The sequence below is a fragment of the Frieseomelitta varia genome, unplaced genomic scaffold (genome assembly GCF_011392965.1).
Source record: "Frieseomelitta varia isolate USP_RPSP 00005682 unplaced genomic scaffold, Fvar_1.2 scaffold_363, whole genome shotgun sequence".
NCBI lineage: Eukaryota > Metazoa > Arthropoda > Insecta > Hymenoptera > Apidae > Frieseomelitta > Frieseomelitta varia.
The window spans coordinates 27659-52911 of record NW_025110105.1 but is presented as its reverse complement, the minus strand read 5'-3'; the positions used below and the strand labels follow the sequence as shown (position 1 = coordinate 52911).

The 25253-nt window shown below is 39.8% G+C and overlaps 1 protein-coding gene across 7 annotated transcripts in view; it reads left to right on the top strand.

Moving 5' to 3' along the window:
- LOC122530898 (protein groucho) overlaps window positions 1-25253 on the top strand; it is a 131051-nt gene that overhangs the window by 97279 nt on the left and 8519 nt on the right. For 5 of the 7 annotated variants that reach the window (XM_043658281.1, XM_043658283.1, XM_043658284.1 and 2 more), the window contains exons 10-12: window positions 21769-21822; window positions 22853-23041; window positions 24119-24337. In XM_043658281.1, coding sequence (XP_043514216.1) covers window positions 21769-21822; window positions 22853-23041; window positions 24119-24337 — 462 coding nt within the window. The remainder of the gene's footprint in view (window positions 1-21768; window positions 21823-22852; window positions 23042-24118; window positions 24338-25253) is intronic. The other 2 variants (XM_043658286.1, XM_043658287.1) reach the window with 2 other exon arrangements.

The following is a 25253-nucleotide window of genomic DNA, read 5'->3' as shown; positions in this document are numbered from 1 at the left end:
GTTATTTGACAGTTAAAATTTTCAACATTCTCAATATATATATTTTTTTTATTCCTTCACACGTCCACTATAACGAATCTTAATTTATAAAATCTAAAAAAAAAGAAGAAAAAAAATTTCTAAATAGCAATCTGACACATTGGCTTATTATTTCCTATTACCTTGAGGTGTAATCTGTGACTTGCAGATACCATTCGAGAGCCAAAATTCCCAAAATCCCTGAATCTTTTCTTTCCTCCACTTGTCTACGTATAAAGCAAATCTCCATCCCTTTATCTTAAAAAAAAAAAAAAAAAAAAAAGAAAGAAAGAAAAAAAGAAAGAAAGAATTTCTAAACTAAGATCGGGCCAACTCGGCCACCGTTGGCTTGTTATTCCGTTTCTTTCAATAAGGGACGGGTTTCGCGACGCGCTACTACCGGTTGCAATTTGCATTTCATTACGCACGGCGCGAGTCGGCAACTTTTATCATCGGTTTACATTGGACACCGGCTGCGTTCCGCCGCCAGCCGAGAATTATTATTCGCGGCATCGGCGCTGCTGCTGCTGCTGCTGCTGCTGCTGCTCCCTGAGTTAGTTTCTTCGCCTCTCCGTGCTTTAACACGTGTAACAGAGAGGGGGTGGAAGAGAAAAACTCGCGCCACCGGAACGAACCACCGACGACGATGACGACGACGACGAGGAAGAGGAAAGAGGAAGAGGATGGGAAAGGTTTCGGGTGGAAGTGTCTTTGCAATTTAACTTTTACGACGCGCCCTGTCATTTCTATCTGTCCGGGCTTCTGCAACCGGCAAATGCAACCTCTTCTCTCGTCCTCGTCCATTCTCCTCGACCAACTCCGCTTCCCGATCTCCGTTACATCGACTTCAAACGTGTCTTCCAGTTCGCCGAGCCGCGGCAGGGATAACTTGCGGGAGAATTGTTTGACGCTTGCTGCTTTTTATAACCAGACGAAACGCCGAGTACTCCGACGGTGGGGACTTAACGCGATCTGCAAACGATGGGGTCGTGGCTCCTTAGGGGTGGCTCCTCCCTCGCCAAGTTTTTGGAGATTGGTCGATGAACCGTGTTCCGATTTATTTCACCAACCACGCGAACTGGCTACCTGAGAGTCGGGATTGAAAATTTTGTAACTTTGCGGTTAATTAGTATTAATTGGCGATGGAAATTAAAACGCTTCCTTTCGTATTCTTTAAATGCAACATTTACTTACAATTACGTTTACGATTCAGGTGATGTTGAATTGAAACTTTCCCCTTTGAATGTTCATATTCTTTCAATTGATTGATATTTTGGGGAATCTCACACGTGTCGGGAATACTTTTGCGCGTTTAGAAGCTACAAGAAACGTGGAAAAAACACGATCTCTTTCTCGAAAAAAAAAGAAAAGAAAAGAGAAAGCAAAAACCTCGAGCGACAGTCGCACGGTAACGTCCCGAGCGCGATAAAATATCAATTAAAGAAATTCCAGAATTCCAGTTCCAGTTAATCAATTAAAGTACCTACGTGAATTTCCACGACACACGAGGCCCGTCCCCCGTATCGATCGAAAGAAACGCACAAGACCGGGCAGTGGATTTCGCGATCGTCGGACACCGTCACGGTTAACAGATTATGTCGGTGGCAACAGGAGAAGGTCCTGCGAAACGGACGGAAGGTTCGGGCACAGCCGGATAGATAGAGAGATAGAAGAGAGAAGGAGGAGCAATTGGCGAGAAGCTGGAACGAAGAAGAACGAGAGAGGCGCCGAGGCGGTTGGTAAGCGCGGGAGGAGGAGGAGGAGGAGGAGGAGGAGGAGGATGCGAGTGAAAGAGAAGGTGGCGAAGTAAAAGGGTCGAGGCCGCAATGAGCCGAGCTTCCACGCTTCCCCTAATTACATTTTCATACGAACCGTTTTCCCCTTTATTTTCTCCTGCTGTCCTACGACCATTTTTCCCGGAGCCAACTCAACTTCCCAGGTTCCCGTTTCCCGTCAACGGTGTCTGTGCTTCCCTCTTTCTTCTGTTCTCCCCCATCCCTCCACGGTCTCTGTTTCGACCGTGTTCACCAACTCTCACCCCCACTTTCCACTTTCTCTCTCCATCTCTCTTTCTCGCTCTTTCTTTCTGCGTTTCCCGTCTACTGGAAAAACGCTTTAATACGTTTTTGCTGGTCGTCGTTGCTCTCGTCGGAGAATAATATGAGAAAGGCGGAGGGAGAAGGAAACAGCAAACAAAGAATAAAAATAAAAAAAAGAGGGAAAAAGAAGGAGAAGAAACGTGGGTGATAGGGGAGGGAACATCAAGTTTCTCGTCGAGGCCGGTCGAGGAGTGCAAGGTGAATTTTTAGTTTGTACGCGAGCTCGCGATTAAAGTCCATCGAGACCACCACCACCGCTGTTGCTGCTGCCCGTAGAAGATCTCGACTCGAAATTTCTCTCTCTCTCTCTCTCTCTCTCTCTCTCTGTTCTTCTTTCTTTTCTTTTTTGCTTCTCTCTGTTGTTTCGCTCCTTCCTTTCTTTTATTTTTTAAAGCGGCTGTATTCGTTCGTCCGTTCGTTTGTTGCGATTCCTTTCTGGCGAAGCTCGTCCTTTTTCGTTTTCTTTTTTCTTTCTTTTTTTTTTTTTTTCTTTTTTCTTTTTTTGTATTCTGCAAATCGTATTACGTTACCTGCCGAAAGTCTGTATTCTGCAAAATGTTTCGCGCGAGTCGTCCTTTTTTCCCACCCCCCCTCCCTTCTTCCCGTTTCGCGAGGGAAATGCCGGTAGACTGAATAAAAGCTTGATAATTCGGCCGGAGCGAAGAAGGTTTATACGGGGCTTGATTGCCAGTTTGGTTGCGGAAGAAACTTTTTCTGGGTTAACGAAGAGGAGTAGAATTTTAATGAATTTCCACGTGTCTTTGAATATTTTCTTCTCTTTTCTCTTCTTTTTCTTTTTCTTTTTCCACATCTAGAGGCTTCTCTGCGTCGGATGACTTCAGAATATTATAGATTCTTCTCTAGAGCAAAATTATGCGCACACTTTAATTCGAATGTAAAGAAGAATGAGAGCCAAGGTTAGAGTGTTAAAAGATAATTAACTAGGAATCAGGGGATTGTTAATTCAGTCTGCTCAACTTCTCGTGAGATGTACTGATACAGACACATGTAACCGTCTGTCTATGTAATTGAAATGAATATCCAACAGTTACGTACGGTTTCCACTGTTCTTTTAATCTCCGCGAGTGAGAATTGAGCGAAGTATTACCGAGAGATGAAAATGTTGATCTTGAAGGTTGATTGGCTTTAAAAATATAGGGGAAGATTCGCTCGAACGACACTCTGGAAAATAATAAGAATTTTCAGTTTCTCCTTTAACTCCTCTAAATTTTATAATAAGAACCCTTTGAAACTGATTAATCCTCCCCCGCCCTCGGTACTTCGTTTTTGCTATCCGTTTAACTCGAAATTTTCCTTATTTCCAGCGAGCTGGAAATTTCAAAAACATTCTCTCACCACGAAAAGGAATTACAACCCACGGTTACATCTACCTGCAGATACTCGTTGCAACTTCGCAGCTTTCTTATTTATGAAATCAAGAGACTCCCCGACACCTTTATCATCTGATCTCAAGTTTCTGAAACGAAGCATTACGTTTCGTTTGAAAGTACCACTCGAACGTTTCGCATTTAAATTAGTCTTTATATTTTAAAAAAATACACTTCGTCCTTATTCGAACGATATAATAAACTGCGACGATCGCAAAGTGTTACTACAAAGTGACAAAGAATTTTTTTACATTATCAATTTCATATCGTAAAAAGCCAAAAAGATGATTCATCTGTGCGCTAAATAACGCGTTACACGTGCCACGTATATACGTACAAACACGCTTTTCCATCGGCAGCTGTGATTCGCGCGAGGAAAGAAAAATCGTGGAAACCGCGCGAAAGTTTTCGGCCGTAGATTATCGTTTCTCGTTTCTGAAAACGATAGACTCTTTAGACGTCGCGGGGAAATCTTTTTTACGCGACTGTGCCTCGCTGCAATCCCTTTCCAGATACGTGCCACATTTCCCCTCCCCGTAAAAATCCATTTTCCGGTGCACGATACGTTCGAAGACGCGGCTCGAACGGCGCATTAACCCCCTCCCCCCTCGTCCTCCTCGCCACCTCCACCTCTGGCTCTTTCCTCTCTTCTCTCTTCTGTGCTCTCTATCCGCTCCGAGATAGTTAAATTCCATCGTTTCACGAACTATCGATCGCGGTCTCCATTACTACGCTCAAAAGTCGTATTGGCTACGCGACTACCCACCTACCCACCCCGGCGCATCCGTAATATTTTTTCATTGTTCCGTTACAAGGAGAGATTGCCGATCGAACCCCTCCTCCCCACCCCCCGCGACCGCCGGCTGAAATCTCCTACTGGATGATCAGTATAAATGAACTGCAAATAGGCTGCCTAGAGATTTCTGGCCGCCACTCGTTTCCTCGTTTCTATCGTTCTTGCAGAAGCAGTTGGACACAATGCTCATCGGGCGTAGATTTTCGCAGTTTTTTTGTAATATTCGGTAAATATCGCGGACGATGGAGTTTTTAACTTTGTGGCATAATTTTTGTCGCATTCAAGTGCAAAGCGTCGTTTAATTTATTTTTATGTTTATGTTATTTTTTTAAAATTTCCATTGTCCGAGTTCTCCACACTTGTTCACACTTGTCGATTAATATTCGAGCGTTCGATGTTATTCGTTATTGGCCAATCGTGTAGCCGTTTAAAATATTTTTCAACCCAGACTTCACAGTCAATTCCAAGAAATTTAAATAAACGTTCGTACGTTACAACAAACTCAATTTACTTTGATCGATAAGTCAATATTCTACCCTCGCTTGCTACGCGCGCATAATGCCAAAAAAAAATGAAAAAAAAAAAAAAAAAATAATAAAGCAGGAAGAAACAGAAAAAACAAAAGGAGAACAAAAATCACTTTTTCCTTTCTTCCATTGTTCGTACCTAACGTGCCCCTTTCTCTCAATAAAGCAACACACAGAGAAGCGTTTCGGTTTTACGCGAATGTCAGTTTTATTCCATTTCGCGCCCCTTGCAACCCCCACTCACCCCCTCCCCGTTCGGTCGTGGATGGATCTTCCCCCGGGATAATAGCTTTAATACGTATCCAGCCGTGTTCTCGGCACAAGACGTGAAAGCAGTTGTCTCGTAAAAATTGCAAGACCTAGGATAATACTAAAACCCGTCTCCGGGATCTCACCCCCTCAACGCGACAACGTGTTTCTCTTTCGCCTCCCCCTCCCCCCCCTTTCACCCTTCTTCCCTTCGCCTCTTGCGCTTGTAGCATGAAAAAGCGCAGTGTTACTTATCGATCTGCGTCGCCTTTTCAATGTTTCCCTTTTTAATTTCGCCTGGAGGAACGAGCTCGCCGTGGCTGCGGAGTATTATTAAGTATCGAGTAAAGTGGTTTCCGCGGTGGGGGATTAATCTTGCAGGAGGGACGCCTCTCTTGACCATCTTGAGGGTGGCTGCGATGATTATATGACGGACAGGATCGATCGCCGCTTCAATACAGGCGGAAGAGATGAATAAGCTCGCTTCTCTGTGAATCATTGAACGACCGGTTACCCGTGGGCCAACCCGTGGTGGGGGCCGTGTTTAACACGCTCGCTGTCACGCGAAATTTACGCTCGCGCGGAACGCTCTGCCATCGCCTTCCGTCTCGGGATGAAATATTTAATTTTTTTCGAAAAATATGTAATCTTTCGAAAATGTCGAAAGCGACGAAAGAAGTTCCAATTGAGAGCGGTTCGCTTGTTGTTTGCTTTTGTTAATAACTTTTCCCCCTTAACCACTTGCGCTGGCAATTGATTGCGGACCGTAACGAGTGGCCAAACCGTGTACAGTAATTCGTCGCTTTCTTTTTTTGAACTTGTCGGTATGACATATCGCTGGTTAGAAATTATTAAGAAGTGGTAAATTTATCAATGATTGTTTTGCCAATTTTTTGTTTTACTTAAATACATTTAAAACCGAGAAAACATTACAATTTTGGAACAAAAAATTCTCGACGTGCGTCTTTCTAGCGCAAGAGGTTAACCAACTGATTGCGGACCATAACGAGTGGCCAAACCGTATACAGTAATTCGTCGCTTTCTTTTTTGAACTCGTCAGTATGATATCGTTGGATAGAAATTATTGAGAAGTGGTAAATTATTATTCGTTTTGCCTATTTTTTGTTTTATTTAAATATATTAGAATTAAAATTAAGGAAATATTACAATTTTGGAACGCACTCGTCGGTATGATATCGCTGGATAGAAATTATTGAGAAGTGGTAAATTTATCATTCGTTTTGCCTATTTTTTGTTTTACTTAAATATATTATAATTAAAACTAAGAAAATATTGCAATTTTGGAAAAAAAATTTGCAACGCACTCGACGTGCGTGACACGTCATTCACGGCGCAAGAGATTAAGTAGAAATGACGAGTCTCTTGCATGTTTAATGTTGAAAGACCATATAAATTTCTTTTAATTTGTAAAAACCCGAGTACTTCGAGAATTATCACACACTTCAAGAATATTATATAGTTAGAGACACTTGTAAAAAAATAAGCAAAATTAAAAAAGAATTTAAATACTTTGTTAATTCTGTTCGTAATAATTTCCATTTTATCAATGAGTATGTTTTTCTTTTTTTTCTTAATTTCATTTGAAGTTACTTGAAGCATAGCTTTCAACTTTTTTTTCATTATTATAGTTCTAATAAAAGTTCACAAAATAAAATTATGTCCATATTTTTTTTTAAATATATTCAACAAAAATTGAAATATTTTAGTTTTATTTTGCGGTGACAAAATTAAATACTCTGCGCATGCACGTTTCTTTAAAAATAAATCGTAAGACAAGGGGTTAAAAAGTTATTGTCCGTCCGGAATATTGATCTCGCTTCAGTCGAATATTAAAATATTTGTAAGAACGAAAAAAAAAACACTTTGACTGCTCGGACACGTATTGAAGTGTTCGTGTACGTACGAGGTTCCGTGGAAATGGAATTTTCAATTTTCTCTAGATTTACAGAGCAAATCAATTTGCTCTGGAAGTGTCCGATTGAAAAATTATTGTTTTCCTGCGCTTGTCCTTCGATTCAGTTCGCATTTTATACTCGGAGCGGAACGTGTGATTCAGATTCGACGGTCAGTTGATCAACTCATTAAGGAGCAACAGCGCGTTAACGCGACATTTACAATTCTTTCATTTACAATTCTTTTTAATCAATTCGCGTCATTAAATTTGGTTTTTTTGAAAATGGAAACATCGAGGATTTGCTTCATGTTTCTCTGTCTTCGATTTGTGTATACCATAATTTCATGAGATTGAAAAAAATTGAAGTACTTGTAATATCGCGTTAAAATTAAAATCATTCATTGGTATTTGATCACGGTTTCTTGGCCACTTACTTCTTGTTTGACGATCTTTTATTAAAAATTGCGATAGTGCAACAATTACCAAGAAACGTTGAAACAATAACGACTCGCAGTTATCAAGGCCATAAGACAAAGATCGTTAGCTAGAAGATATATTGAAAAATTCATACTAGAAATTCTTTGAAGATTGGAAGAACTAGACAGCAAACGAAAGTTGCACAAATTTTTCTACCGAAAAATTCTTTTTCAATTTAACAAAATCACGCGCGCGACTATATTTAACGTGAAAATATCGTAGCGGAGTCATGGCATTTTTACGTAGACACAATATCACCGTAGATCAGCAATCTGTGATAAAATAAAGTTCCCTGTTCACTCACAAAGGTAACTCGACCGTAGACTATAAAGTGAATAGTACACTTTGTAGCAGATCGTAAGGAGTGTACCGTGAGCATTGTGAATGTATCATCAAATTTAATTGACTCGTGCAGCCGCTCTCGAGTAGCTAAGGAGAAATTTCAACGACATGTGCAAACAGAATATTACACAAGGTAAAAGAGTCATTTACTCGAACGAGGAGTAAAGATCACGCGGAGGAAATAAAAATTCCAGCTCTCTGTACAAAGCTCGGCACGACACACGATGTCGATGATGAATCAGCTGCAGTTGTCGTCAATTTTTTTTAAATAGAACTGCTGTAAAACTTTATAAAAAATTCAACAATGGAAACTCACGTTCCAACAATTTTATTTATCGTCATTGTTAAGGATTCACAACTCCCGGTTCGTAGTCAATTGCGTAAATATTGTATCGCAAGTCGCTCGAAATTAAATTTATTTTTCTGCAATTCCAATGCAATAATTCCTGTAACAGCAACAGTTCTGTACTAACTTCGAAATCTTTCTCATCCTAAATCTCCTGAATAATATCGTTTCTGTGAAACTCCAAGTGCGTGAGTCGTCAATATTTTTCTCCAAAATCCAAAACCCGACCCAGATTTTCGATCATCGGTTCATCGGTCTCCCGGCAAACGCACGATCGCGGAACAACTCTCGAATCAAATTTACTCCGTTCGAGGAGTATTCTTTCAGCAGCGAGTGCTACGACTCGAAAGATCACAAATAACACGGTAACATTGTTGATCCCCGCGCTGGCTGGTGAAATTGATCGATCGTATAACCCAGAGAGAGGGATCGCCCCGGTATTTTAAGCACAGTCACTTCGTCCAACTTGGCTCGAAGTTAACGCGGGGTAAAATGCCAGGGATAGGGACGGGAGAGAGAGAAAGAATGGCCGACCGTTGGGAAACTTTTCGTCGCTTGTTTTGCTCGTTCGCGTTTCCTTAAGGATCTCCTCTCGGAGGGTGCACGGGAAGAGGAACCGGAGGGAAGAGTCAATCCTGGTTGCTCGGGCGGAGAAACTCGTCTGCAAATTTTAAAAGAACCGACCCACTCTCTCTCTCTCTCTTTCTCTCTCTTTTGAATTCCAATGTAGCTAGCCCCCTGTATCGCCGTCCGTGTGCTTCCGGTCATTCGAAACGCGTTCTCCGATCGAAATTTGCGAAACAAACTTTCAAAACAGGAATCTTCACTTTACTGTTGCTTTGATTTTTTATTTTTTTTTTATTTTTATTTGAGGAGAAGCTTTAATCGTTCATCGAGTGGAATTTTAGATTCGATTTTTTTTTTCTGACGATATTTGCACGATATTTTTAATTATTTTAATTATATACGATATTTTAATTATTTATGTACGGTAATTTTAAAGATCGGACTGCGATCGAGAATGGAATAAAAATAAATATTATAGATGAGACGCATCTTTCTCTTCGAGAGAACGAAGACACGTCGAGAAATTAATTTAACCCTCTGCGGGCCGAATTTTTTTCTTAATAAATATAAAAAAAAATTTATGCAACGGAAAATCAACAATTATCAACCTATGTATGCAGATTAAAAGAAATTTACCAGTTTAAACAATCTTATTATAATTAATTCGCTTTGTAACTTTGAAGTAACAACGGTTTACAATATTTGCACTTCTATGCATAGAAGATCTTAAGCGTGAAGTTCCATGAAACAGTTTGCACTTGGCGTTGAACATAGATGTACGTTGCATTTGGAGCATTTTATTTTTGAAACTCCTTTACACCTCGGCTTTTTGCAGCGTCCTTTGTTGTCCGTCTTCAATATTGTCATTGGTTATATCAGAGACATTATATAATTAAGACGTGTGTCGTCATCTTGTGAAAAAACTAAAATTATTTGGTGAAATGTCGATATATTAGCATGTGACCTGAAAGTAACACGGACCCACAGAGAATTAGACCTGAAAATTCATAGTTCTAGACATTCTACATCTAAATATTCCAAATATTCTATATCAATTATCTCGCCACAGTGTGATGGAAAAAGAAACTAAGTGCTCGAAGATCAAAAAAGTGTCTCAATTGCGAAAATAAAACAATAAATAATAAAAAAAAAAAAAAACACTGATACAAAAAAGTTCCACGTCCAGTCACAGACAAAATCCGAAACAACATCGTTCGCGGGCTAATTGAGATAATTTTATTCCCTCGTACGAGCACGGATAGATCGCATCGGCTCGCCGGTCATGCTCGACCGTTTAACTCCGGCTGGAGTCATCTGGTTCGACCAAAGGGAGGCACGAAGGGGAGCAAAAGGAAAGAAAACGACGACGTGGAAAGGAGGGTTGACAGGGAGGGGTGGGGGGTTAGGAGAGAAGAAACGAGGAAAGTAGAATGGAATCGGAACGGGTGGAAAACCTTCGATTCTTCTTTTGCGTTCGTGCGTTTGTTTACAGTGGACCCGAAAGAAGAAGAGAAGAGTGGTTACGGGACGGAGAGGGATGATGGGGGTTGGACGGGTGATGGTCGGAGCGCGGGCAAAGGAGAGACGAGGCGGAGAGAAGAGGAGAGGAGAAGAGAGGAGGTGAGGTGAGCGCCAGAGAAAAATACGCGCGGAACATTGTATACGTAAGAGTGGAAGAGGTGGTGAGCGTTGTAGTAGGTAGAGAGGGGTTGGAGATGGGGGTAGGAAGGACGCGTAAGGGGGTTGGGGTGAAAGAGACAGTGAAGAGCGGGCGGGGAGGGGCAAGCGGAAAAGGGAGATTGGGGAGAGGAAGGAGGAAAGGAAAAGAAAAAAAAGGATTCGAGGATTCTCGAGACGAAGAGTCGAGTGGTTGGGTGGTCGAATAATAGAGCTGCCCTTAATACCGTCATCCCCGCTATGCTGGGTTAAACGAGGGAAGAAGCCGGCGGAGAAAGCGGCTCAGGTTAGACCGAATCTCTCTCTCTCTCTCTCTCTCTCTCTCTCTCTCTCTCTCTCTCTCTCTTTGGAGCTGTCTTTGTCTCGTGTAGTCTCGTGTCCCTGTCCTTGTCGAAGAGGATCGCCAAGTACGGAAGAAGATGGATATATAGACGTAGGAAGAAAGGAGAAACGAAGGAAAACGGTGAGAAAGGGGAACAAAGATAATATATATGTACATGGAGAGAGGGAGAGAGAGAGAGAGAAAGAGGAGAATCGTTGTCGCTGGTGGTTCGTGCCACAAGGGGCGGATTGGGGGAAGGAGAATAGAATAGAAGGGATGATAACATTTGTATCATATTTAACGCTAGAACGAGCAGGTTAAGAGAAGGAAGACACCCTCTATCTCCTTCGTCTCTTTCTTTTACTTCGATCTTTCTCTTCTCTTTCCCTCTTAACCCTCCGCGGCCCTACCCCTTTTCCTCGACCTCTTGGTCCTCCTCCTCCTCCTCCTCCTCCTCCTCCTCCTCCTTCTCCTTCTCCTTCTTCTCCTCTTGCTGCTGCTGCTGCTGCTGCTTCTGCTCCTTCTCCTCTACTTCATTCTCCTCCATCCTACTCAACCACCTTCCTCCATCCTTGAGCGCCCTCCACCGGCCGAGTAATACCACTGAAATCAATACCACCACACTGGGCTTCTATTTACACACGCTCATCGCCCGTACACAAATTTATTGCGTGTCCCTAGTAGCTGGAATCGCTACTCCACTCTCTCTCTCTCTCTCTCTCTCTCTCTCTCTCTCTGTCTCTGTCTCACCTCTGCCGGAAATGGTTCGCGACGGAATCATCGTTCCGTGCTGAAACACAGCGTCGAGCCTGGCTGATTTGCCCCGAACGAAGATCGCGCCGTTGAATTTCCGCGGTGTCCCTGTCATTGCAGCGGTCGTAATGTCGTGATTTTGTTCTTGGAACGCGAACGACGATCTCTTCTTTTCGAGAGAAATTGCACGAGGGATAAGCTTAGGGTAGTAGAGCGCGTCGAGCTAGGATCGTCGTGTAACGCGAGCGAAATAAAGTGTTCGGTTATTCGAAGGTTTAAGATTAGGAAGTAAGATCGCCGTTTATCGGGCCATCGTCGTGAGAATCTGTGACAAAAGTTTCATCGATCACGAGTCGTGAAATTGAATTCTTTTTGCTCTAGCAACCATCATCACTGTTTCACGATCACCGATTTGAACAATTTCGCGTGAATGTCAGATTTACATAATTTTTTCAATCATCCTTTCGTTAATCCGAATCAATTGTCGCGTTTTACATATACATATGACAAACAAAATGTTCCGATGATTGCAAAGTCAATATTTAAACACCCAAGTAAAAATAATATAAAGTTTTCTAGAATTAAATTTTATTAATAAAATTAAATTAAAAAGTAGAAAATAATTTAATATAGAATAGAAAATAATATAAATTGCTTTGTATTTGATAAATATATTAAAATTATTATATAATATTAAAAGATTATTAAAAGAACATGCAAACAATTGTTTCAAAAATTGATATTGATGTAAATATAATATAAAAATATATGATATGAAAAACAAAATATATAATATAACATATAATGGAAAAATTCCATCTAGAATTGATAAAAAACATTAAATAGTGCCTAGATACCTCGTGTATTTGAGTACGTAACTTTGGTTCGTGATAGTTTCAAGGCGGTTTAACAAGTTTTCGTACAACGGTGAAGTTGTTACATAAATTCGATCGCGATGTCTTCTTTCTACCCTCCCCCTCATTCGATAAAGCTCCGCCGTATCGCGTTAATACTCTTATAACGGTAACTCACGTGGCCATTAGTCGCGTTAATTTTTCACTGACCGCGAAGTCGGTGTTACTTTCGCCGCGATTGCAACTCGCATGACCGCAAGTCGTACTAATATCCTTCGTAGCTGCGATCAACTCCGGCGCAAATCTCGCTAATTTGCCTATGGTTACAACTACGGGAATTCGTTCGCGGACCGCAAATTTGCCCTGTAAGCAAATTGCGCCGTTAATTATTCTATAAACCGTGACTTCAATCCAAGTAAATCGAGCGAGGCGAGTTACTTTTTCACGTGGTCACGAATCGTGCCATTGTTTCTAAATTGTCTGTACGGCGTTGTCATTTCAATTGACGCTAGAACTGGAACGTGAAAATTTGTCGAAGTGCAAAGTAGTAGAAAGAGCACCGAGGAATGTAATAAAGTACGACGGAGTGCAGTAAAGTATAATACAAACTTTTTTATTTATTTTATGAAAAATCTCTGAAAATGTGCCACTGGATAGTGCAGGGAAAATAGACGATTAAAAGCAGAAAATCACGATATATTTGAATTTCGTATCAATAATATTTTTTAAATAAATAATAAACATTGTTTCTCGAAAAGCTGTCACTTCTGTTTAATTAGATTACAGTAGAATTGCATTTATTTGAACCGAATATAGTGTCCGATTAAATGAACTTGTCGAGCAAGGAAAAATTGCTAGGAAAGAGGACTTCGATCGCATAAACGAGTTTATACGTACAAAGTTCCACTCTATACTAACAATAAATATTTTAAGGAATCATCGTTAACTCCAAAATCAAATGAAAAGCGTGAAATCCAACGAAGACGCTCTTCGTGATCGTTCTGAAGGCAGGTGGCTCGTCGCTATTCAACTTTCCATGGTTTACGAGCGAACCGGGTCCCCAAATAAACCTTGGAAAGAACGAACGTTTAGAAAAACGATCGCGAGTACTTTACTTTGACTCCGTAGGAAATATTGCACTAAAAAGAAGATGGAAAAAGGAGTGGGAGAGGTGACAAAGCTTGCGTGGCGAGAGGACTGCGCTTGACCGCTCGACACTCACCCCTGAACCGTCGAGTCTGAAAGGACACGAGTTTCTCGAAATCCACCCTCGCACAATTTCTAACTAAAAGAACGACGAAATTTCTCCGGGTTTTTCCAGCGAGCAACGCTGAATTAATTCTTCTTTTTTTTCTTTTCTTTTTTTTTTTTTTTTCTCTCCTCGAGTAATTTTAGTAAATGATTCTCGGCAACAGAGACGCACACAGGTGGTTCTTCGAGTCGGTAAACGATGCATGTGCACGAACACCTTCAACACGAACACACAGATATATGTGTGGGTGTGTGTGTGTGTGTGTACGGTCTGGCAAACGCATAATGGATGGATGGGCGTTGTACACGATATTACGTCATTAGGAAGGCAATACTATCGTATGCGCCGCTTTGAGCACGTTGCACCGGGGCTTATAAGGCGAGAGGGGGAGGAGAGGAGGCATTGCAAAGAACGCTCCACCGGCAGCTCCAACGATAATTAGGATATAAACCACGAAACATTCTTGAATTATTAAACGTCCCTCGACACCTAATCTGTCTTCTTTCGGCGCATCTTGACCTCGCACCCTCTCACGGGAAAATAACGTTTTTAATCGTTCGTTACTTTGGCGAAAAAAAAATAGAAGAAAAGAAAGAAATTAGCAATTTTGTGATTGAGTTTTATTTTTAATTCTCAAATAGGGGATAGTTCTATACCCGGGCGCAGTGTGATAATGATAAAGTCAGATTTGATCTAACGATAGGTATAATTTTTTTTTGTTTAACTTAAATATTTTATAGTTACTTTCCAAGTTATTCTAGTGGATGATAATTGAAGAGAGAGGCATATATATATTTTTATGATTGGAAATTATTTTATAATTTTAAATATATTATAAAATAATTTTATATTATAAATATATATATATATTATAAATATATTTTATAATTTTAAATTTCATTTCTAGTGTATTGGTAATAGTGGAGGAGGAAAAGCACGCATATACTTTTATTAACAAATACTACACTGAATCACCGACTGGTTTAAGTTTTCAAGTGTGTAATAATTCGGAAGTTAATTTGATTGAGTTAGTTAAATGAGATTAGATCAGCTCACTCACTCTTGCAAAATATCGAAGAAACGTGCGACACAGGTTTTAGTATAATTTTATTTATTTATCTTTACGCTGTACGTTCCATATCGCGAAATAATGAATAAAAACTGAGAGAGAGGGATTTAGAAAGATACTTATTTCTCTACTCTGTGCGAATATTCAATTTAAAAATTTTAAAGTTCCGTTTCAAAATTTCCAGAAAATATAACCAAATGTTGATCGAGTGTAATCTTCAGTTCGATATCTGTAATATACGTGTGTGTAATATAAGTTTGCAATTCTTTGTCATCTCTGACGACTTTGTCGAGATCAACGACAAGCAAAATAATTAAAGAGGGAGGGGGAAAAATTTGAATTCTTAGGGGAAGTTTCAGATTCTCTGGAAATCTGCTTCGTTTATGCACGCTCGCGTGCGTAGCTTTTACAAGAAGTTTCCGTGAAAATTAAATGCCTCCCGGTGCATAATTCCTCTTCTTTCCAGCCCTTATTTATAGTTCGGTTAAGCACACGCCTATCGTTGAATGTTAATGCGATGATAAATTTATTACAAAAAGTTCAGTACCTAACCACGCCGTTAGCCGCGTGGTCGTGACTTCTTGTTTCTTTTCTTTTTTTTTTTTTTTTTTAAACTTTAAATCATTGTTTCCTCGGGGTTTTGCAACTCCCAAGTTTCAGTCCGCTATCTCGAAGACTGAAACAGTTTACGTAGTTTGAAATAAAGCCGCGAAATTTCTCCTCGCCCAACGACAAGAATTTTAAGTCTTTGTTGTTCCCTTTTTTACTTGTTCTCGTTGATACGTTTCGAAAATATCGACAATACGATTATAAGAACTAACTGTCGAGGCACGTTAATCTTTCATTAAAAATCCAGCAAATGCAGCATAAAATTATTGAATTTCGAAACAATGAGGATCCTTCCGAGCATAAATCGTTCGAGACCTAGTTTCCACGTTGCAGCCGACGAAAGGGTAAACATGCACAATTTACTTCGCGTTCGATCTAATCCGCAACTATCCCGTATTACCCGGTTACATACTATCGATCTAATCAAACCGTCGTGAACAATAAAACGACCAAGTGGTGAAACGAAAGCGGATGCACGCGCGACTGACTCGTGATGCATCCTTCGCTATCTTTAGCACGATACAAAATTAAAACAAAAAAAAAGAAAAAAAAACAGAAGAAGGAAAGAAATGCGAGACAAAAGAGGAAATTAAAAATATTCCTGAGAGATAATAATTTAAAAGAAGAGACAGTCAACTCTTTTTCAGATAATTTTATTGCCATTAAGGCAACATCGATTGCAATCGTTACGTGGAAACGCAGGTTTGATCACTATTTAATCAGCGCATAATACATTTGTTTATTTTTATATACTATCATCATACTTTTATTGATCGGCTGACACTGTTGTTTGCAGTAACAGTTTCGAAAAACAAAGCTAAATTCACGAATTAATTGATCCCTGCCTCTTTGTAAAAATACTATTTACTTTGTAAAAATACTTTGTAAAATACTATTACTAAATATGCAATATTTATGCGTCAATTAATTCATAATTACCTCCTTTAATCGCTGCAGCATTGTTACTTGTAATCATAATTATAATAATAATAATTGTAAATAATTGTGTTTCGTCAAACATTTACTTAATAAGAAAATTGGCATAAAAGATAAACTCCAGATAAAAATTTTTAGTTTAGTCCCCCCCCTCCCCCCAGAAAAAAACTAAATAATTCTCCCAACGAAAAATCTTGCGACGACAAGGAAGTAAATTTAGAATCAGTTTGACCAAAAATCGAATATCTCGACTGGCGTTCGTCGTTCGATTTCGGCTGATGATAAAGTGTCGAGGTATAACGTTACTCATACGTCGAGCACGAAACGATCGAATGGTACGAATTTACGAGCGAGGGAATCGCGCAAATGCCAAGTGTACGTATAAACACACGAAGGAAGATGGCAGAGGCTGCCTGCCTCAGCATGGCGGCAGTTGTATTACATTTCGTTGGCGTAACACACGAGCAACCCCCCCCGCGTGCCCTGCTTCGTGCTCGTTACGTGCCGACGAGGGGGTTGGTCGCGGGCCGGGAACGGCCAGCTTGTAGAAACTGAGCGATAACTGGTAAATAAACGATGAAAGATACGCGAATTACAAATTGCACTTTCCTAGCCGGGCACGTTATTTACCATTTCTACGGTATTCGGCGTGTTGTTTATCGTCTTACGTGGAACACCGTTCATGCGTGTATCGCGGTGTTCGCTACGTGCACGATATTTCGAGACGCCAGCTCCCTCCCAGCCAGTTTAAAATATACAGATTTTAATTTCGCTGGATTTTAGGGTGATTTTACGGTTTGGACTTTTTTGACTTTTTTTTCGCCGCGATTTGTTCAGCATTTCATTTACAAACAAGGATTTTTTTGGTCATTTGGATATGAATGTTTAGTAACTTGGGATAATGATTAATAGACGACGTGAGTGTTAGAATGTTTCGTTTAGAAATGTTCTTCTTCTTTTTTCTTTTTTTTTTTTTAAATAAAGCAAGAATTTTGGAGAAAATTTGGCTCGCCTATTGGAGAATTACAGAGATTCTTCGCATAGATGTAAATGATGATTTTGTGGAAGCATTACAAGCTTTATCTTCGTTTTTTTTTTTTTTTTTTTTTTTTTTTTTTTTTTTTTCTGTAGTATATACTTCGTATATTCCGATGTTTGATTTACCGTGTTCAATTTTATAGGGGGTTAGAATGCTGCAGGTACTTCGTACCACGTTTCAACAATTTCAACTTCTTGAGAATTTCGGGCACTCAATTTCAGATGATCTAAATGCCTCGGATATCCTTGAAACTTTCGCATATTTTGGTCACACCAAGTACTTCAGATACTTCAGACGTTTCGAGTAGGAGGCGGGGCCTCTAATTTGGAATAATAACTCGGTATCCAGCTTCTTGGAACAATTTGCTATTGAAATTGTTTCATATTTAGTAGGATCTAGTTCTCTTTTTTTTTTTTTTTCTTCATAAACTTGATATAATATAATTTGACGTTCAACCTCTCGTTTTGCAATTCTTTGTGATATAACTATAACAGAGTGTTTCAGAATCTGATTTCATAAATTAGAGGCAACGAGATAAGTCCACAGAACAATAAAACTAGCAACGATAATAAGAATATATCATTAGTATAGTAAATTCTGTTTTACGTCGCGTGGGAGTAGGGTGGATAAGGGATATCAGGTAACCAATGATAGTCATCGATAACCCTATTCACGTCTCAAACCACCCTAATTAAGTTCTTGATCTGTATGATATGAAATCGGAGCTAGTAAACGAGCTTCTGTTATAATTTCGCAACTCCTAGATATGCGTATAGTGTACAAACCATTGTCAAACTCATAGTGAGGAATTTTTCTGTTATAGTAAGAGCTACAATTAATATTAAATTTTTTGCAAACAATCACGCCTCTACTTTCGGCTAATTATCTGGATACAAATTTATTAACACTGGTTAATGATTCATGACTGTTATTCCCGCAAAATAGCAAAAAGTTAATTAAACGCAATATGGTTTCCATAATCGTGCGATCTTCAGTTTGTACTGTACAATTTGTTTTAAAAAATTAACGTAGTTCTATTCTAGACTTACTATAGTGTTATTACGATCTATACTCTGCTGTCTATACCACGTATTGTTAAATTAAAGAACATTGTTCAACGAAGCAAGAAATATACTCAATAGAAATAAAAGCTTCCTTCTTTCTTTCAATTAAAGATCTTCAATTTCAGATAATCGTGGGTTCCGCATAATTTAGCCCAATTAATATAGTAAATCTTGCACTTTTGCAAACACTCCACCACTTTCGAGTAATTTTTTCATTCTTGTCTGAAAAAGAAACTAAATAGACGGTTGTTTCGTCTATCGTATAATTAGTAATTCTTATTTCATTTATTGCAATAAATTACAATTAATGTGAAATATCGCACTTTTAGTCAAAATTGACACTCCGGATAATCTGTCATGGTAAGACTGGTATTTCAGTTTACACGGAGATGTACAGGGATGTTAACAAAATCGATGGATGATACATTTGTCCAGGTGTTGTCTCGAGATAAAGTTACGATTGAATAAATCTGTTATTTATTTTTGCGACGTTACGTTCGCAAGTTATTTGCTCTTCGTATGTAAATATTATCGATTGCGTCGATTTTGTATTAAAGAGATCGTTTCTAAAGGTAAATTTATTGTCTCTCGCGCGAATTTTGTTTCGGTATCCCAGTAATATTATCTGTGTAAAGTGTAGCTTTTCCTACGTTTTGTTTGAACAACGACGACGACTTGGTTCCATCTTTTCAGCTTTATTCATTTTTGGAATGAAATTTTGAGACGTGAGAATTAAAAACGAATAAAAACAAATTCGTTTCAATTTTCAATTCTCGTAAATATACGAACGGACATAGTACGATCCATTAAAAACTAGAAGATCCATGCATAATGTGACAATTGTTGCTATCAAATTCACGATGGCTGTACATGTAATACCTGATTGAAAACTATGTGTCTTTTTTTGGTTCTTTATTCTTTAAGAAATATTTTATTCTTCAATAACGAAACATTATGTCACAAATAAAGCAAAAAAAAAAAAAAAAAAAAAAAAAAAAAAAAAAAAAAAAAAAAAAAAAAAAAAAAACAAAACACAGAAGAATTAATTACGAAGCTTAAGGGTTCTATTCACAACTACGAAAATTTTAAGAAAAACTTCAACATGCGATAAATCATGCGTCTCTCTCAAATTTAAGAGACAATTCAGACCACGAATGAGTCAGAAAATACAGGAGAGTCAATCAAGCGTCAAAAAGCTTAAAAGCAGCTACTCTGTTCGCAATCTCGAGCTTCAAGAGAAACTTTAATATGAAACAAAATCTGTGCAAAATCTGATAGTCTCCCGCTAGTTTGAGAAATTTTTTTTTAATGTCATAAAGACGCTAAATGGAATGAACGCGTTCAACTTTTGCGCCGCGAACGTGCCAGAGTCAATTACGAAGCTTAAGCTGCGTACAATACATATCCACGTTCGCACAATCGTCAGTTGTGCACACGGTTTTAAATCAGTATAAAACAATTGCAAATTCGACAATAACTGACAAACAAACGATAAAGCACATAGCACGAGCGACGAATTATGCTTCCGTTGCGGTGCATTATCCGCGTACTCTCGATGATATATATCAGGCGAAGATTTTGCCCTTCTGTTTGTTCGTTTTTTCTTTATGTTAATGGATTCTCCTCTCGTTTCACCTATTCCCGTGGCTCGCTCGCTCGCGTTTGCCGGCGATAGTCTTTCGCAGCAAATGGCTGATATATCAGGGAACGGAGTAAACATTACTGATTCGACGCAGTGTGTTTTGCGCAATGTGTTGCAGGGTTGTACATTATTGTGCGTACAGTATCGAATGTATCGTATATGCTGAAAGAATTTTTTCAAAGAAGGAGATACGCGACGTTTGTGACACGTACGTGATCTGGAATCTTTTATTTATTTGTTTAAAGTTCCTGTCTGGTTTCGAACTTTTGCTACTCGTAGGTGTACGATTCATATGTAATTTACGTATTATATGTCTACGCATTTAAACAGAAGGTGATTGTAATTTATTCTAGAAAAGTGGCATCACTTCGGTTCCCCAAATCTTTTGAAATCGAAACGTAAGTGTTATTCCCATTTTGAGAAATCAAATGAATGTCACAGCGACGAATGTCTAGTGTGAAATTTAACAAAGAATGAGAATTTTCTTGTAGTCTGTTTAAACTCGACACATTTTCAAACGTTAGAAAAAAAGAAGGATCAATCTTAATTATACTGGAACATTTAACTGTTCTAATATACATTATTTCTATATATTATTTTATATATATATATATATATATATGTATATATATAATTTTTATATATTATCACATATAATATATATTATTTTATGTATATATGTATATATATTATTTTATATATATTAGAATAATAGGAAGATTTTTAACCTCAGATATCTTCAAAGGATTCCGTGTTACCAACGACAAACTTACACCAAAACACCGCCATTTATCTTCACCCGATGCATGATGCCGCGAACCAACGTTCGAGACAACGTTAATCTCCAAAATGAAACCGAGTAACAGAAACGTAATCTCTTAATTATGTTAACCTATCGCTTATTACTATCAGACACGACCTACAGTCCACGCTGCTGAGCAGAACTAACCCAGAGGCCACTAACCATGTTAATTACGTACCGAAGAAACGGAGGGAAAGAATTCGATGGGGGTGAACATGGTGGGTGTACGGTGTACCAAGGGGATGCAATCATCGTTACGACAAAGATCGGACGACGCCGATCGGTGTGTGGCGGTGTGTGTCTCTCGGAGTCTCTCGTCACAGCGACGAACATGGCGGAGATCCAGAAATTGACAAACGATCGGTCGAATTTTCCACGGCCAGCAGACGCGCGCATAGTAGAATCTTGATTGCGAAAATATCCTGGAACCGCGCGACCAAGTAAAGCGCATTTACATCCCCTCTTTCCCCTTGGCCCCGTCCATACAGTTGCATCTGTAACGCGCGTGGCGCGGCTTGCACGCTTGCAAACGCGAGCTCTCTATCCGGTGTGCGCGCTCGTCGAACGCCTGGCCATTAAGTTGCCGGTGCAATCAGAACGTTTCGAGAGAAAGAGAGAGAGAGAGAGAGGGGTAGAGAGAGCTTGCACGAGTGTCAAGATTAATAATATGTCTCTGAAGATACATGCATCTGTTAGTCAGACGTTTCGTGTCGTGAATATAGGTCGAGTTCTCTCTGTCTCTCCCTTTCTATTTCTCCTTTATTTTTATTTTCTCTTTCTCTCTCTCTCTCTCTCTTTCTCTCTCTAGAGATCGTTCGCTCGTCGGTTTCGTCGAAAATGTATTCGCGACTGAGGTCGTTAATGCATCCCCCCAATAGCTGGAGAATTATAGAACGCGCGCGTAGATATCGATACGGTTGCCTTCAGTGAACCTCTCTCTCTTTCTCTCTCTCTCTCTCTCTCTCTTTCTTTCTTTCTTTCTTTCTCTCTTTCTTTTTTCACAGGCATAATTTTTCTCTTTTTAGGACAGCGACGGGGAGAAGAGCGATCAGGACTTGGTGGTGGATGTCGCGAATGAGGTCAGTTCAATCTCCTACCACCGCGCTGGATTCGATATTTTTAGCGGCAAATTCATTAGGCGAAAGTTATCCGCTGCAGAGGGAAGTATATACGGGGCTCCAGATGAAAATCAAGGACCTTCCTTCGGGATTGGGTTCACGATCAACGATTTCTGGTCACACTAGCGGGATTCGTTCGTTATGGAAGATCGGATTGTTGATTGGAATGATGCGGTCCAAGTGGTTTCTGTAACGTTCAGCCCTTTTGTGTCGTTGATGCATTATGTACTAAATACGGCCGCCTTTTCATTTTTTTTTTTTTTTTTTTTGTTTTCTCCTTCAAATCTGTGTTTTTGCGTCAAGGAGATGTTTGGTTAATCGCATCTGATACGATAGTGTTTGTCTTGTAACGATCAAAGCACAGAATGTGTTTTCAAATTTCAACAAGGGACACAACTTGAAAATTTAGTAAGAAGAACCGTAACCGATTGTTGATATTTTGAACTATAATCATTCCTTTCCGCTGTACAGTAAGGCCGTACAGTAAATTCAGTCTTCAAGATCACGTGATACATTTAGTCACGAAAGAAAAATCTTTCAGTATATCTGATTGAAGTTCTGCATTTCTCAAATATCTTCGTTTTCCTACCAGAACAGTCGGTCAAAATAGAGACTCCTGCGACAGTTTGAAACATTGACGAAATTCTTTAATCAAGGTCAATTCGAATCAAAAATAAAAAAAAGAAAAGATATTAACAGGTTTTAAAATTCTTTGTCTCTGACACTTGGAACCTTGAAGGAAGTGGTTGATTTTTGTTAATATCCTCGTATATAAATTTAACTCTGACGGAACATAGCTCTACCAAATTTGTAACGCACTTTATCACTCTGGTTAAGTGTTTAAGAAATTTTCGAGCATCTATAGTCGATATAGTATGTCGAGGAAGAAGAGGAAGTTACATAGACTTGGCGTTTCTCTTTCAAATAAAATGTTTCACTCGTTTTTTTTCTATTTTTTTTCTCTCTCTCTCTCTCTTTTTTGGTACAAAAGGAGGCGTCATCGCCACACGCGAACGGCGAGCACTCAGATCCACGTGAGAACGGTACTCTGGAGAAGCTGGGCGCACCGGGACACGTGGGGCCTATTTCCGGTGCTGGCTCGACATCCGTAAAAGACAGGCCACCGTCGCGGAGCGGAAGTTCCTCCGCTCGTAGCACACCATCTCTGAAAAGTAAAGATGTAAGATCTCGCGGATAGCAAGCTTATTCGATGACTAATCGGTCCTGTTCCACTTCTCTTCTTCGGGCGTCGTGCCTGCTTGCGTCGTTTCCTTTCCCGATTTTGCCGAAAGGAGATTCGAAATTGTCGTTTCTTTCGTTTGTCGAATGGAAACTGTGCATGCTATACGGGAATATGCCTAAGGGCGACACACACTTACAAACGATTCGGAGGTTTTCGAACTTGTTTCCTCGAAGTGAAGTCGAGTTCTCTGAACGAAGTGAAGAAGATCGATGTCGCGGTGAATATAATGATACAAAGTTGCATTGTTTATGTAAATTCAATTTCTTCTATGTTATCATACGTATTATCGTATGTACAATATATACATGTAATACACAGAAAAGTTACGACGAGCAATTCTTTATCAAAAGATCAATTCGACACCGTCGATAACATTTCTTCTAGTTTAGTTTCGAATGGCGTGTAAATTTATGCCAAAACGGCAAAGAAACGCGACACACTCCACGATGCTTCAATCGAATCGTAATTAAACACAACTTTCCAGTCTATACAAATGCAACCGGATCCTCTCTGTTCGCGAAGAAATGGCAGAGAACGAAATTTAAATCGCAACAGCCGGGCTTCCTGAAAATGTCGAAAACGACGGACACGTTTCTCGTTGGTTGCCCTTAGCGCATCGCGCGTATATATACCGGAGCATCGATATAGAAGCACGTAGTAGCTGAAATTCGCGGCGCGAAGTTGCGACAAGTCAATTTACGCGAACGTTAGAGGGAAGCGCAGAAGCTCTCGGTTCATACACACAAACACACACATATATGCGCTCTCTCTCTCTCTCTCTCTCTCTCTCTCTCTCTCTCTCTATTCGGTTCCATGTTTTCGATTGTATATAAATCGGTGAACCGGAAGCCGGAGGGGGGGGGGGGGCCCCGCTTACGCTGGCTCCGCGACAAGGATCGATATGTCTCGTTGCTTTTGTGCGAAAAGTCAAGCGTGAAATTTACAATTTGCCTTTCTACGAATTGCGCCCGATAATAAACCGTGTGTATCCTCCGCTGGAACGAACCACTTCAGATCGACAAGCCGGGTACACCTGTGGCGGCGGCGAGGGGATCGCGCAGTTGTACGCCAACTATGGGAGGAATCCCTGGTCCCTTGGCATCGCGGGTCTATCATCCGCCATCGTCGCAGCAAACGCCACCGCAGGGCTATCAGGGTTTGCCGTCCCGCGGCAATGAGCCGCCGCAATCGCCTTCGCCGTACAGCAACTTACCATACGCCAGGACTTCAATGGTACTTGCAACCGTTCTAGCTGTTCGTTTTTTTTTTTTCTTTTCTTTTCTTTTTTTTTTTTGTTTGTTCCCTCGGCTGTATCGTAAACGTCGCGACGTCGACGACCTTTCTTGCAGCGCACGGTGACCGTGTCGATATCTCTGTAGGTTCTGTAGACGGTTAAAAAAAGAAGAAGCGAGGGATAAAAGCGTCCGGTCGTTAAACGCTGTTAAACCCTTTTCCTTTTTTTTTTTTTATTTTTCTTCGTTTTTTTCTCTTTGACGAAACGATCGAGGAATTATTCGAGAATTCGATCGATGAATGACAAACTTTGAGGTCAACCGTCACTGTCCATCCGATGAAGGAAACTGGATGAAGGAAAACATCGTACTTTTTTTTTTTGTTTCTTATGAAAATCGAAACTCTCGATTAATGAAAAATTTGGCCATTTCATCTGGCAAACCTAGCCTAACGATATTTAACGAATATTGCGAGTTAATTATTTATTTAGAATACGGCAAAAGAGTGTCCAGATCTATATACAGGGTGTTTTATAACTTGTGGGACCCACTTCGAGAGCTGATTGTATGTCTAAAAATATGCTATTTGTCTTCGTTTATTAGATGTAATGAATTTTCTGTTTTAATTATTTTTACAAAAGATGCTCGAAATGACTACCTTGCATTTGAAGACAAGCCTGCACGCGTCTCGTCATTGATCTGATTACTCTCTCTATCATTCCTGGTGTTTCTCGAATTTGTCGGAAGCCTTGCTCTATTCTAATTCGTAGTATTTCATCATGTTCAATCGATGTTGCGTATACGATAGATTTTAAATGTCCCGACAAATGAAAATCTAATGGATTCAAATCCGGAGAACGAGCAGGCCATGCGATAGGACCTCCACGACCAATCCATTTATTTGCAAAGTGTTGATT